This window comes from Medicago sativa, chromosome 2, assembly GCF_051527215.1.
Source record: "Medicago sativa cultivar Bolivia chromosome 2, Bolivia_mono, whole genome shotgun sequence".
Taxonomy (NCBI): Eukaryota; Viridiplantae; Streptophyta; class Magnoliopsida; order Fabales; family Fabaceae; genus Medicago; species Medicago sativa.
This window is the reverse complement of record NC_140750.1, coordinates 7,019,196-7,033,372: the sequence shown is the minus strand read 5'-3', so window position 1 is coordinate 7,033,372 and position 14,177 is coordinate 7,019,196. Positions and strand designations below refer to the sequence as shown.

Sequence of the window (14,177 nt, the reverse complement as noted above, 5' to 3'; positions counted from 1 at the left end):
AAGCATAACCAAAAACGTTTACGAGGTAGTTAGGATCGTAACTTCTCTCTTGAGAAATGAGAGAAAACTAATACTATAGTATGAGAGAAACAAATTGAATTAAAGTTTCATTTTTCATTATTGAATATGAGGTGTACAACACACATTTATACATGAAAGAGGTCACATACTAACTATAGTAGTCTAACTAGTAGAGAAATGTTTGAGATTTTAGGTGCCTAAAGAGCAATTGTCGAAAACCTTAAGATATTGGGTTTATGAATTCTTTCACTTATATGTTGTTCAACTTCAACTCTTCCATCAAATATGAAATTTTAACTTACATATGACATATCACAACAAAACATGTCACGGCTGATAAACAAAACATGCCTTGCCTAGCCTTATTACTATTAGTGGCAGCTTGGCAAATAAACGTTCTAGCTATTGAAATGACCATATTCATAGCTCACATTCATGGAGCACAAGTTACTAAATTGAGGAACAGAACATGGTCCATTAATGATGCCATCAGCAATTAATCTATAAGCAGCCTCAGTTAAATGAACACCATCCCATCCAATATACTGAGAAGGATCATCACAAGCAATCACACCTGGTTTACCACAAGATTCTGATCCGAAATTATATGAACCTCCCATCCCGCAACAGCATTTGAGACCTGTAAAACCTGCATTGACATCAAAGTTAAAAATCATCACATTAGTTGTGAAATAATGTCCTAAACTAACTCATTCTCTATAAACTCTTCAATCTTGGATTTTACACAATACATTGAGCATTATATTAGACTTTGTACCTAGATAATAAAGTAGTTCAATTAAACCAGTATAGACTTTACTATCATTTCCGGTTTTAGATCTAATTCAACTTTACAAAACTATCTTTAACGTTTAAACTCAATTATACTATGTGTCTAAATGTTAAAGTAGCAAATTTCAAGGTTAGGCGGTAATTTACAGTAGAAGTTGAGAGGGTAGAATTACCAAATTTTGTGGGATTATGATATAATGGCAATAGAGCATTGTAATAATCAGCATAGATAATAGTAGCATGAGGATGAATTCTTCTTAGCCTATGTAACTCATATTGGAGCTCCTGATTATAAAATTCAGCAAATTCATTCAACCATTTCAAGCAACCAGCTGAGTCATATTGATTTTTATCTGTGGTTTCATATTTTGTTAAATAGATTGCATTGCATCCCAATGGGAAATTCCCAGGGACCATGAGTGTGCGTGCCCCTAGATCAATCAACTCCTGTGAAGACACAAAATACAAAATTAAGTATGCTTGGAAAAGTTGAAATTCAAAGTAGTAATTTAGTCAGATATTTCATATAGAGCAATGATATTTTGACATCCATTTGATGACAACTTTGTTGACAATCTTGTTTTTCTCACTTTTTATTGGTCAAAAACAATGGAGAGAGAAAAGGGAAGAGAGAGGATAACAACATCATGTAAGTATGAGAGAGAAAGTTGTCCAAAAGTTGTCAAAAAATGGTTGTCAAAATATCATTTCTCTCTCATATAATATGATTTGTAAAAGAAAATAATCTTACATTGATTGCTGAAGTGATTGCATTGATTACATGTGGCACGTATGTTTTAATCTCTGCTATGCTCCTTCGTATAAATAAAGGATAATTGAAGTCGTTACCTCCAATCTCTCCCATAAGAAATAATGAGTTCCCAAGAACTTCATGGCAGTCTGCAATATTAGACCTCAATTCAGTAATCCACTGAATTAAATTATGTTATTTTGTTGATCCATTTTGTCTTTTTTTCGTTAAGTTCTCTCCGCTGAACATGTTGCGGGATTTTTATTTGTGATTAAGACGATTTGCAATGGTTGTGTTGAATGGCAATTTCAACACTTAGTAGTTGTGCAATGGGGAGTTGAAATTTGTTGAAAAATGACGTGGAAGAGAGGTGATGAAAACTCTCAACATGTTGAATGCTGAAAAGTGGCGGAATATGCAACCCACGCGGCGCAAAAATTGTGGAGGAAAGAGCGCGTGCTGCCCACGTGCCAGACAGGCGCGAGTGGGTGTGGGCCAGACGCGGAGAGAGAAGAGGTGGGTGGATAAGAAGGAACACGTGGCGCTTGCTGGTTGGCTGGCTGGATTTATCTCATCTTAATTATTGAAACTCAATTATTTCATTGCAAATGATTTTTTTTTTTTAATTTTTTTTAATCAAAATTCATGATTTTTTTTAGAGACTTGGTTCATTTGATTTGGACACAGAAAAAAAAACGAAGATTTTCCCTATCTTAATATTATTATCTTTCTATTAGCTTTTCTTTTGAAGTTTTAATCTTCTTTTTAGTGAAATGGATCCCAATAATAATTCTTTGAACACCCAGAATTCTTCTAATTACCTATTTAGCTACCAAAATCAAAACAATTATCAAAATCCAAATCAATTTTCCAACCAACGTCCTCAAAACATACACCCTCCGGTCACAAATATAAGAAAAAATCTATGTTTTAGATTCATTCAATAAATGATGTGTGTGGTCTTTATTGTAGACAACATACATCATTTATTGAATGAATTTAAAATATGAATTTTTGCTTATATTTGTGACCAGATGGTGTACCTAATTTTGGTTTTGCACCAAATTTCAACCAGTCATCCTCTGTTCCAAACTTTAATCCATATTATGGATCTATGATGGGATATCCATCTCAAACACCCCCGTTTAATGCTTATATGCCAATGGGGAATGAAAATGTTCTGAGTGTTGGTGCACCTGAATTTCCCGAATTTTCAACACAAATAACTCTTGGTGGCATGACAGGTGTAACGCCCTCCTTTTATTTAATTATTTTTATTAAGTTAGAATCTATTTATGTGATTTATATATATATAGATAAGGTGTTAGTATTTTATTATGTGGCATTATTCTATTATTTAATAGAATATGAGAATTATTAGAGTAAGTAGATTTGGAGGTAGTTTTGAGATTAGATGTCTTTTTATGATTTTGTTGATTTATTTTGATGAGTGATATTTTGTTATGTTATATGTTGGTATTTACTAGAATAATATATTTGTTATTTGTTAGAGATATATTTGTTATTTGGTGTAGAAATATATTTGTTATTTGTTAGAGATATATTTGTTATTTGGTGTAGAAATATATTTGTTATTTGTGAGAGATATATTTAATTTAGAAATAAATAAGATTATGAGGATTATTAGTGTGAGTGGAATTGGGGGTTAGAATAGAAAGAAGAATAAGTTGTTGGGCCTAAATAGATTTGGGAAGAATATTTTAGTATTATAAATAGAGAAGCTTAGGTTAGAAAGAGTTTACCTTAAACCGCTTTTTGGAAAAGAGGAGAACAAGAAAGAATAGAAGAGAAGAGAAAAGTCAAGAGAATAGGAGAAGACCTTAGGAAAGAAGAACGCTGCTGCTGGTTCAGGAATTAATCTAAGGTGAGGGTGAGACTATCTTGCATTAATATTAAGTTGTTAAATCATTAGATTACATCTAACAAGTTGGGGAGAGTTTGTGAGAATTTGAGAATTAGGGTTTTGAGAGAGATTTGATGATTAGATGATGAAAACTTGTTGAATGGTACCACATGCATAATGAAGATGTCTAAGATGATTTAAGATGATTTGAGAAGTAGAAGTTGCATAGTCGAGTCGAAGTTGTTAAGATGTTGAGATGTCAAGTTGTCAAGTTGTTAAGATGTCAAGTTGATAAGTTATTAATGAAGTGCTATGATGAATGAAGACGAATGATTTATGATAAGATGTTACGTGAGTTATAATTATGTTGATATATGAAGTTGATTACGAATTTGATTATGAAGTTGTTTTCGGTAATGCTATGTTTTGATAATAATACTTATGTGAAATTACATGATGATGCTTATGATTATATTTGATATTAGGTGTTGATGCTTATAAATAATGTTTGATGAAATGTGGTGACGTTTGTGATTAATATTGATGTTATGTGATGATTGTTGGAGACTATTAATTGATGTTATATGATGATGTTAAGATTAGTAATTGATAATATATGAAGATGTTTATGATTAGTATGAAATAGTTTTACGACCAATATAAGAAGATTAATGACACTAGTTAAGGAAGTTTAAGTTGTTAGATATGATTAATGAATTATAAGATGTTTAAGTCGTTGAATGTACTTTATATGATTTATATGCTTAATATTATTGTTTGAGAAATCTCACCCCTCTGCTTGGAAATGTTGCTCTTCGTATGGGTAACTTGCAGGTAACCAGGATTAGTTGCGGTCGTGAGTGGACTCCTCACAAGTGTGTCTTAGGTGCTCTGATACGTAACGGGATGGGATTATGTCTTCTATTTCTATTCCTTACGTATTACTTATGGATTTTTATGAATAAATGTTGAACAAGACTTGAGATTTTTATGATGAAGCCTGCGTGCCAAAGACTTTTTATGTTGAATGAACTAATTCCGCTGCGAAGTTTTGAATTACTTATGTTAAATGATTTTGAAGAATAAATTGCTATTTATTCAGTTTATGAATTTTTAAGAAGTGTAGCATTCCGTTAAAGCTGAATAATTACTCTGATTTTTAATTATGAAATTTTTACGTTTGGGAAAACGAGGTGTTGCAACAGGTGCTAATGAAGTCACTCCAAATCCAGAGGATTCAACTCCTAATCGCAAGAAAAACCAGCAACCAGCATGGAACACTGAACAAAATTTGGTGCTAATTAGTGGGTGGATTAAATATGGAACAAGTACTGTTGTAGGGAGAAACTAGAAAGGTGAAACATATTGGGGTAGAATTGTTGAGTATTGTGATGAGCATTGCTCATTCGATCCTCCGCGCGATGGAGTTGCATGTCGAAACCGTTTTAATTATATGAACAAAATATTGGGTAAATGGATTGGCGCTTATGATAGCGCTAAGCGTTTGCAAGGAAACGGTTGGTCGGAGAATGATATTTTGGCAAAAACGCAAGAATTATACGCAAGTGGGAAGAATATTCAATTTACTTTAATGGCAGAATGGCACGTTCTCCGTGATCAACCACGTTATGGTAGTCAAGTAGGAGGAAATACTGGCTCAGGAAGTAGTGGATCTAAGAGATCTCACGAGAGTGATGCATGTGGCTCAAATTCTGTAGGATCTAGTGCTCGTCCAATGGGTAAGGAGGTAGCTAAAAAAAGGGTAAAAAGAAAAGCAAGGAAGCTGTCTTGGAGGTGGTGGACAACGAGTGGGTTGAATACAAACAATTCAAGGATAAAGAGCTTGAACAATTGGACAAGATAGCCTTGATGCAACAGGAGGCTAACCAATTGATGAAAGAAAGGACTCATACTAAGAAAATGAAAATGTATCTAAAGCTAAGTTTCGAAAAGTATCTCGATGACCGAAAGAAAGAGTTGTTGAAAAGTTGGGCCAAGAGCTGTTTGAAAATTAATTTCAATCAAGTATTTGTCTGTATACGGTCAAACTTGTCAGTGCTGTCAAGTCCCCATTGTTTGCTTTAATAATTGTCAGTGGTGTCAAGTCTGTAGTGTTCTGTGACTTTTGACTTATATATAGGGACTCATAGATCCATTGATGTACCAATATCCCAAATCTCATTCAATCTACTTCCAATATCACAAAAAACTATTAATGGATCCATCAGAATATCCTTTTGATATCACAACCTACAATTAAAAATGTGAAATTGAAGAAACTTATATGGTCAACCGATTTAGAGAGCGTCGAAACAAAATATTGGAAGATAGTGCACCTTGTAGTAGAAAATATCTCAATAGAGATCATGCAAAGGCAAATTAAAGACTAATTGACGACTACTTTACCAATGAGCCTACATATGACAATGCAATGTTTCGTCGTCGGTACCTGATGCAAAAACATGTTTTCCTTCAAATCGTTGAGGACCTTTCAAGTAGTGATAACTACTTCACCCAGCGAGTTGATGCAGCCAATAAAGAAGGTATATCATCCTTAGCAAAATGTACCACAACAATGCGAATGTTAGCATATGGTGTGGCAGCAGATGCGGTCGATGAATACATCAAAATAGGAGGTACTACAACATTGGAGTGCTTACGTAGATTCTGTAAAGGAATCATACGATTGTATGAGCAAGTGTACCTGAGAGCACCAATCCAAGATGACCTGCAAAGAATACTACATGTTAGTGAAATGCGGGGGTTCCCAGGGATGATCGGGAGTATTGACTGCATGCACTGGGAGTGGAAAAATTGTCCTAAAGCATGGGAAGGTCAATTTACTAGGGGGGATAAAGGAACCACCATAGTTATTCTTGAAGCAGTTGCATCTCATGATCTTTGGATCTGGCATGCCTTTTTTGGATGTCTGGGAACGTTAAACGATATAAACGTTCTAGACCGGTCACCAATGTTTGATGATGTGGAACAGGGAAAGGCTCCAAGTGTGAATTTCTTTGTGAAGCAATGTCCCTATAATATGGCATACTATCTAGCTGATGGTATCTACCCTTCTTATCCAACTTTCGTCAAATCGATTAGACTTCCTCGAAGTGAACCCGATAAGTTATTTGCAAAATATCAGGAGGGATGTCGGAAGGACATCAAACGTGCATTTGGAGTGCTTCAAGCTCGATTTAAAATCATCCGTGAACCAGCTCGCTTGTGGGACATAGCCGATTTGGGTATCATCATGAGGTCATGCATCATATTACATAATATGACTGTTGAGGATGAACGAGATACATATGCTCAACGTTGGACCGATTTTGAGCAATATGAGGAAAGTGGATCTAGTACACCGCAACCATACTCGACCGAGGTGTTACCCGCTTTTGCAAATCATGTGCGTGCTAGATCCAAGTTGCGTGATCCAAATGTTCATCACGAATTGCAAGCAGATCTAGTGAAGCACATATGGGAAAAGTTTGGAATGTTTCGTGATTGAAGATGATTTGTATCGTACTAATTAAGTTACTTGTGTGTTGCGTGCTTAGTTTGTTGTCTTGCATTTTAAGTTATTTGTGTGCCGCGTGCTTAGTTTATTGTATTGCATTTTAAGTTATTTGTAATGTTTGTTTGTTTTGATAATGACTATTGCGATTTCTAGAGTTTATTTAATTGAAAGATGAACCTTTTTATTAATAATATAAGATAAAAAAATAATAAATTATTTAAATAAATTTTGTTTTTTACAAAAATCTAAAAGATAAATTGTTAGGTGTTTCTTATTTTAATTTAATTATAATCGATAATTGTAATTTTATGTAATCATAAAAACAAAAATATAAAATTAAATAAGAATATGAAATAAAAAGTAGTGGGGTAGAGTGTTGAATGAAAAACCATTGGAGAGTGTAAAAGTTGAACGAATGTTAAATTATTAGGTGGAAGAGAGAGAAAAGATGTGGAGTGTTGGGAAAAGAAAAAGTGTGTGTTAAGTGTTGAAACCATTGTAAATGGTCTAAGTGACCGCCTTGAGGGTGGGCGAGGGAAGCGACCACCTAAGGCCGCATTTTTGTTGGGGCTCTAAAAAAAAGTTTTCCAATTATATACAACATATATTTGAATAACACGTTTATATTATCAAAATTATAATTATAGATCTATAAAAAAAATTATAATTATATACAAATATATTTAGTATTGAAATTCTTAGTTCAATTAAACATACTTAAAACATGACAATGTGAGACATAATATGTTCGACTTTTATCCGTGGGTAGTTGTTTAATCGTATGATTTTTTGTAACAAAAAAAAAAACAAAAATCGTAAAGATTTCGAACTTTAAATCCATCACAAATATCCACCTCTAATTGGAATTCGATTTGGAGTTATAATACATAGACACTTTTAGGTGGCAGTACACCCTTTAACACCCACACAAAAATCTGACACGTAGCCACGTGGACCACGCACAAGCACACTTTCTCTTTCCTCTCCTCTTCTCTCTTTCTAGTGCATAGGGTGTAAAAGGATGTATGAGAATAAAGGTGTCTATGTAACATTTTCCTTCGATTTGTGTGCAATCACATACTTCATATCGTTAGTGAACTATGACCGTTCAATTGAGATCCGACGGTCCATATTCAATGTCGGTAAATTTTGTTTAAAAAAACATGTTTTTTTAATACCGTCAAATAATGGATATGGTCTCACGATCACTTATTGTTTAACTAAATGATTACATGTGCAGTCTATGACTGCACCAAATCCGGATTCTTCCGATGGGAGATGGGTGTACCGCTAACTGAATCTGGCGTTTTGTAGCTTGTGACATGGGTAAATAAATTTTTGGCTTAAATGTAGTTTTTGTCTCGTATTTTGTCAATACTCCAATATTGGTCTTCTATCTTTAATCGTGAAATTTTGATCTCCCATTTCAATTTTTTAACCAATTCATGTGTTTGACCAAATTGCTCATCCCAACCCCTTATATAATTTCAATTGATCTTCTTTTACCCTTGTATACTTGATCACACTCATTTTAACACTCCATTTATGAAGACACTCAATAATTAGACCCTTAATTTTTATGTTAGATCTCTTAATTTATTGTTACATTATCAAATTAGATTATTAAAATTATATATTGGTCGAAAAATTTAAAATGAGTGACCACAATTATACAATTAAAATATGAGAACCAAAATTACGGTTTTGACAAAATAAAATGACTAAAGCCACACTTAAACCTTTTTTTTCTTAAACATATACTTCTTCAAAAATAATTATAAAATTACACAGGAATGAAATACAACCAAACACAAAATATTTAAAGTTCATTATTGATAAGAAAAGGTCAATTATCCATGGTCCCATCTCATTGCGTATTATTGATTGTTTTATGTTTTATTTATATGCAGGTGCTTTTCGTGGACCTTTTTACTAAAATAAACTAGACTCTAACCCGAACGATGTACGGGTTTTGTAGAGTTTCTTGTATAAGCATCAAAGTGACTATATTATTAATTTTTGAGTTACATTCAAAGTAATAGAAACAATGAAATTAAGTGATGTTTGAGAGTGATCGACATGCAAAATCTCAAAAAAGAAAATTATAACATTAGTTTGCATCAACAAAAATGAACATGGGATAAAAGTCATAAATTAAATTATGTGAAATTAATCAAACATGAAAATAAACACAATAAAAATGAGTGTTAGTGGCTTAAAAAAAAAGGCCTTTAAGATTACATATCCATTTTAGAAGCAACTATATTTCAATAAAATGTTAGTGGTCTAGTGGTAAAAGTTCTAAGGTGTTGTTATGGGTAGTTGGTTCAATTCCTTGCAAAACAATTTAAAAAAAATATATTTAGACCCGCCAAAAAGGGCGGGATTAGGGTTAATTAAGGTTAAGATATTCGTTCCTTTATAAAAATGAAAAAGATTCGTTAGGATTTTTATAGAATTTTTCAAGCATGTGATAGTTTTTTTTTTTGTTTTTTTAAGGAATGTGATAGTTTTTTGTTTCTTTTGTTTTTAGGGAGGTATGTGATAGTTTTATTTTCACGGGATATACCACGTAATAATTTGATTTATTTTTAATTTAGAAAAATATTGATTTACATTATGTCAACGTGTGGAAAGACGGGCATTCACATAGCCGTCTTTTCGTTTTTTTATTACGCTAACACATATAGATTATGAACGATATTTTATATAAAAAAGTTTATATAGATTAAAATTATAAGCATAAATATTTATGAATTTCAAATGTAACAAACAAAATTGTTTAAGGTATAGTTTGAATAACAAAAGTCAGCCTAAAATCCTCTATTGTTTATAAATATAGTACAAATATATCATTAATAATTGTAACAAAAGCGAGGAGAAATATTAGGGATTGCTGCATTTTAGAAGGAATCTGTTAGTTTAAATTGGTGCGCTGCATTTTAGATGTAATTTGTTAGGTTAAATTGCTGCTAATCTAATGCAGAATTTCAGAGGGAGATTATTAGGTTAAGTTGCTGCAGACCTAATAAAATTAATAAATAAGGATAAATGAGGATAAAAAAGGCATGAAATTGGTGGACATGAAATTGGTGCGATGCATTTTTTTAGATGGAATTTGTTATGTTAAATAATTGCAAACCTAAAAGTGTAGAAAATATTTGATTAAAAAAAAAAGGAGGATAGGAATGAAATTTGTTAGGTTAAAAAATAAGGATTCGGCTTGCCAAAATTATAGCAAACTTGATAACAAAATTCGGCTGGCATTAAGTAAGATGATCAATGGCCAAAATTGAATGGCGCCTAAATGTGTTAGATCCAATGGCTCAGAAAAGTGGAGTGAAAAATGTGGGGAAAATATTAGGGCAACAATAGCTTGAGGGGTTAAGCTTTGTAAGTTAGGGTAGAAAATATTTGCTTCATAAAAAAAAGGCAAGAGGATAGAAATAAAATTGGTGCGATGCATTTTTTTAGATGGAATTTGTTATGTTAAATAATTGCAAACCAAAAAGTGTAGAAAATATTTGATTCAAAAAAAAAAAAAAGGAGGATATGAATGAAATTTGTTAGGTTAAAAAATAAGGATTCGGCTGACCAAAATTATAGCAAACTTGATAAAAAAAATTGGCTGGCATTAAGTAAGATGATCAATGGCTAAAATTGAATGACGCCTAAATGTGCAAGATCCAATGGCTCAGAAAAGTGGAGGGAAAAATGGGGGGAAAATATTAGGGCAACAATAGCTTGAGGGGTTAAGCTTTAGTAAGTTAGGGTAGAAAATATTTGCTTCATAAAAAAAAAATGTGTCAGAGGATAGGAATAAAATTGGTGCGATGCATTTTTTTAGATGGAATTTGTTATGTTAAATAATTGCAAACCTAAAAGTGTAGAAAATATTTGATTAAAAAAAAAGGAGGATAGGATTGAAATTTGTTAGGTTAAAATATAAGGATTCGGCTGGCCAAAATTATAGCAAACTTGATAACAAAATTCGGCTGGCATTAAGTAAGATGATCAATGGCCAAAATTGAATGGCGCTTAAATGTGCTAGATCCAATGGCTCAGAAAAGTGGAGGGAAAAATGTGGGGAAAATATTAGGGCAACAATAGCTTGAGGGGTTAAGCTTTAGTAAGTTAGGGTAGAAAATATTTGCTTCATAAAAAAAAGGCAAGAGGATAGGAATAAAATTGGTGCGATGCATTTTTTTAGATGGAATTTGTTATGTTAAATAATTGCAAACCTAAAAGTGTAGAAAATATTTGATTCAAAAAAAAAGGAGGATATGAATGAAATTTGTTAGGTTAAAAAATAAGGATTCGGCTGGCCAAAATTATAGCAAACTTGATAACAAAATTTGGCTGGCATTAAGTAAGATGATCAATGGCTAAAATTGAATGGCGCCTAAATGTGCAAGATCCAATGGCTCAGAAAAGTGGAGGGAAAAATGGGGGGAAAATATTAGGGCAACAATAGCTTGAAGGGTTAAGCTTTAGTAATTAAGATAAAAAAAATACTAAGCTTATCATCATAACAATAAAACAGGTAGACAAACCCCGGCCACTTAAAAAATAACAGGTAGACAAAATTGTACTAAAAAAGAAAGAAAAAAAAAAACAGGTAGACAAGAAAACAGAAATATTTGCTTAAAAAAATTAATAATTGGTAGGGTCTGGTGTGTAGTGGGTAGAGATGAAGAGGAGTAAATTAAGACCCTGACTGTCTCCGCGAGCTACGAACATTATTATATACAAGCATCGGGATCGGGGTTCGAATCCTGGATACCCCACTTGTTCATTTTGGAAAAGGTGAATTCAGACCACTTGGTTATTTGTCAAAAAAAGAATACCAATCTGACTATGAAACTATAGGGTCGGGCATCTGTACCATTAAAATTCGCAAAGAGGCAAGTAATAAGACCCTTGATTTTAAAGGATGTTAGACAACTTTGATTTTTTCTAACTTCTAAGGACTAGTAAGTGAATTAATCCATAAATTAGATACAACTTACAAGTTAACGGAATAATCAAATTGCTCGATATGATTTAAAATGGAGAGATTTTTGTTTTTTCATTTCGTAAATTTAAAGATGTAAATGTTCGACCTCTACATTTTCAACTGGTAAATTGGTGATTATGATGACGATGATGAGTGAGAACTTACTTTTGGAGGAATTGCAAAGAGAAGGGAGAAATTCCTTGAACCAATTCAGTTGAACTGACAAAGAATAATTGTTATTATAATTAAGAACGCCCCTCTCTTCAAAGAAACTAACGTCCAACGCCGTTGCTCCTATAACAGCAAAATTTGCTCCTTCCTTTGCACTCTTATCTTCAAATACACCATTCTTAATTCCTAAATATGGTTTCACCATTGGAATTCCCAATGACTCCGCTGCAATAGCAAACATTTGCGATATATTAACAACATTTAAACTTTAATAAAAATATAACGGATAACTGATAATAAGTTAGCAAATTGACTATATATACCGATGAAATCAATGATGAGGCGTCCATCAGAGCAACGTCCAGATGGATGATGAAAATAAGTTTGGCCGTAAGGAGGGAAGAAACAGTGATCAGAGGGTGGTTGGGAGATGAGATACAGGTTGCCAGTGTCGGCGATGGAATCGCCGAAGCTGAATATGGAAGAATAAGAGGAGCATGCCGCCGTGAATAACGGTGCTGAAACTGTAATTACAAGAAGTAATTGTAATGTTCCAGTGCTCCATCGATGTTCAGAACCAGACGCCATGAGAAATTTGTTGTGGAAGTGGAAACAACCATTTTACGAGAACCTTACCATTATAGCAAAATGAATAACTATTTTAAGACAGATTTTTAATTTTTTTATTAAGTCGTGCTTAGGTGTGTGATTCCACTTGCACAGAGATCCAAAGATTTTTTTTCTAATAAAGGAGATATCAAAATCGTACATTATACTCCTTTCTTCTTACCTACCATTGTCCCCACTAACAAGAGACTACAACTAACTATATTTATTTATTGGCTTAAATGTGTCATTAGTCCCTGTAGTTACATCACTTTTTGGGTTTAGTCCCTGCATTTTTTTTTGTTTGGTTTTAGTCCTTGCATTTTGTATAAAAATTGGTTTTGATCCTTGCTGTTAGTTAGCTGTTAAAATAACTGTTAAATTAACTGAGTGCCATGTGCGCCAATCGTTACATGCCATGTAGCACAGCAAAAATAAATATTTACAATTTTAATTAAATAAAATAAAACAATTGATTTATAATTTGTTTTGTTATTATTATTACGAGTGAATAGCCAAATACCCCCCCGAAATTGCAAGGCGCGTCAATTACCCCCTGTAGTTAACGAAATATCAATTACCCCCCGAAATTGATAAACGTTAGTCAATTACCCCCCTCCGTTAATTTCCTTCATCCAACATGCTAATGTGGCAATTATCTGCCCACGTGGCACTGCCACATGGTCAGAAAAGACATGCCACGTCAGAGGGGGGTAATTGACTATATTTTCAATTTTTTTTTGAAATTTTTTTTTTTGAAACTTTTTTTTTTGAACAAAAATATGATTTTTCCTTGCAAATTTATGATAATTGATCACTACTATGAATCTTATTCCTTCTATATGCTAATTTATATGACTAATATATGTCACTGTCATTATTATCACTACTATATAATGTGCTTATACATAGATAATTCTGTCATATAGTTCTGTCATATAGATGTTCTATGCTTATACTGTCATTATACTGTTCTATGCTTATACTGTCATTATAGGTAGCATACTTAAATGATGATTTCACAGAGATAATTTTGTCATATAGTAGCATACCTTAGTCATAGATTATGAACTTAGACACTCATGCACCTAGACACTGCAGGCACCCAGACACTGCAGGCCCATAGCAGAAACACGCCACCAGCCACAAACAGAACTAGCATAACAGGTTCTGTCAAAACATAAGCCCAAATAATTCAAATACAGGGGGGTTTTTGACCATTATTGATAAACTACAGGGGGGTTTTTGACACGAACTTGTTGGAACAATAACAACACAAACAACTTAGAACAATAGCAGCACAAACAGCTTAGCATAATTGCCTCTTACATTTGTTTCCAATACACATAAGAAAATACTTAGAACAACAATACATATTTCATATAACTATTGTGAACCAAAATTTTTAATCAAAACTACCAACATACACAACAATACTATCATGTAGTTCAATAAAAAT

At 32.9% G+C, this 14,177-nt stretch overlaps 2 protein-coding genes and 1 pseudogene across 3 annotated transcripts; 2 read left to right on the top strand and 1 right to left on the bottom strand.

Moving 5' to 3' along the window:
• Window positions 1-94: 94 nt before the first annotated feature.
• On the bottom strand, window positions 95-12,854 carry LOC146944055 (GDSL esterase/lipase At1g28590-like). Its single transcript, XM_085742459.1, has 5 exons — window positions 12,436-12,854; window positions 12,107-12,337; window positions 1,565-1,713; window positions 987-1,260; window positions 95-670 (listed from the first exon to the last, which is right to left on the bottom strand). The coding sequence occupies exons 1-5, from the start codon at window positions 12,698-12,700 to the stop codon at window positions 420-422; spliced, it is 1,170 nt and encodes a 389-aa protein (XP_085598585.1). The 5' UTR covers window positions 12,701-12,854; the 3' UTR covers window positions 95-419.
• LOC146944057 (uncharacterized) lies at window positions 2,338-5,586 on the top strand (annotated as a pseudogene). Its single transcript, XR_015025838.1, has 3 exons — window positions 2,338-2,443; window positions 2,599-2,808; window positions 4,634-5,586. The product of XR_015025838.1 is annotated as an uncharacterized LOC146944057 (transcript).
• Window positions 5,814-7,079, top strand: LOC146944056 (uncharacterized). The gene has a single exon (XM_085742458.1). The coding sequence runs from the start codon at window positions 5,860-5,862 to the stop codon at window positions 6,934-6,936; it is 1,077 nt and encodes a 358-aa protein (XP_085598584.1). The 5' UTR covers window positions 5,814-5,859; the 3' UTR covers window positions 6,937-7,079.
• Window positions 12,855-14,177: the final 1,323 nt, after the last annotated feature.

Coding starts and splice junctions, on each gene's coding strand:
- LOC146944056 (XM_085742458.1), top strand. CDS start 5,860: ATGTTTCGTCGTCGGTACCTGATGCAAAAACATGTTTTCCTTCAAATC.
- LOC146944055 (XM_085742459.1), bottom strand. CDS start 12,700: ATGGCGTCTGGTTCTGAACATCGATGGAGCACTGGAACATTACAATTA. Junction 1,714..12,106: donor TCTTTGCAATTCCTCCAAAA/GTAAGTTCTCAC, acceptor CTAATATTGCAG/ACTGCCATGAAGTTCTTGGG. Junction 1,261..1,564: donor CAATCACTTCAGCAATCAAT/GTAAGATTATTT, acceptor GTGTCTTCACAG/GAGTTGATTGATCTAGGGGC.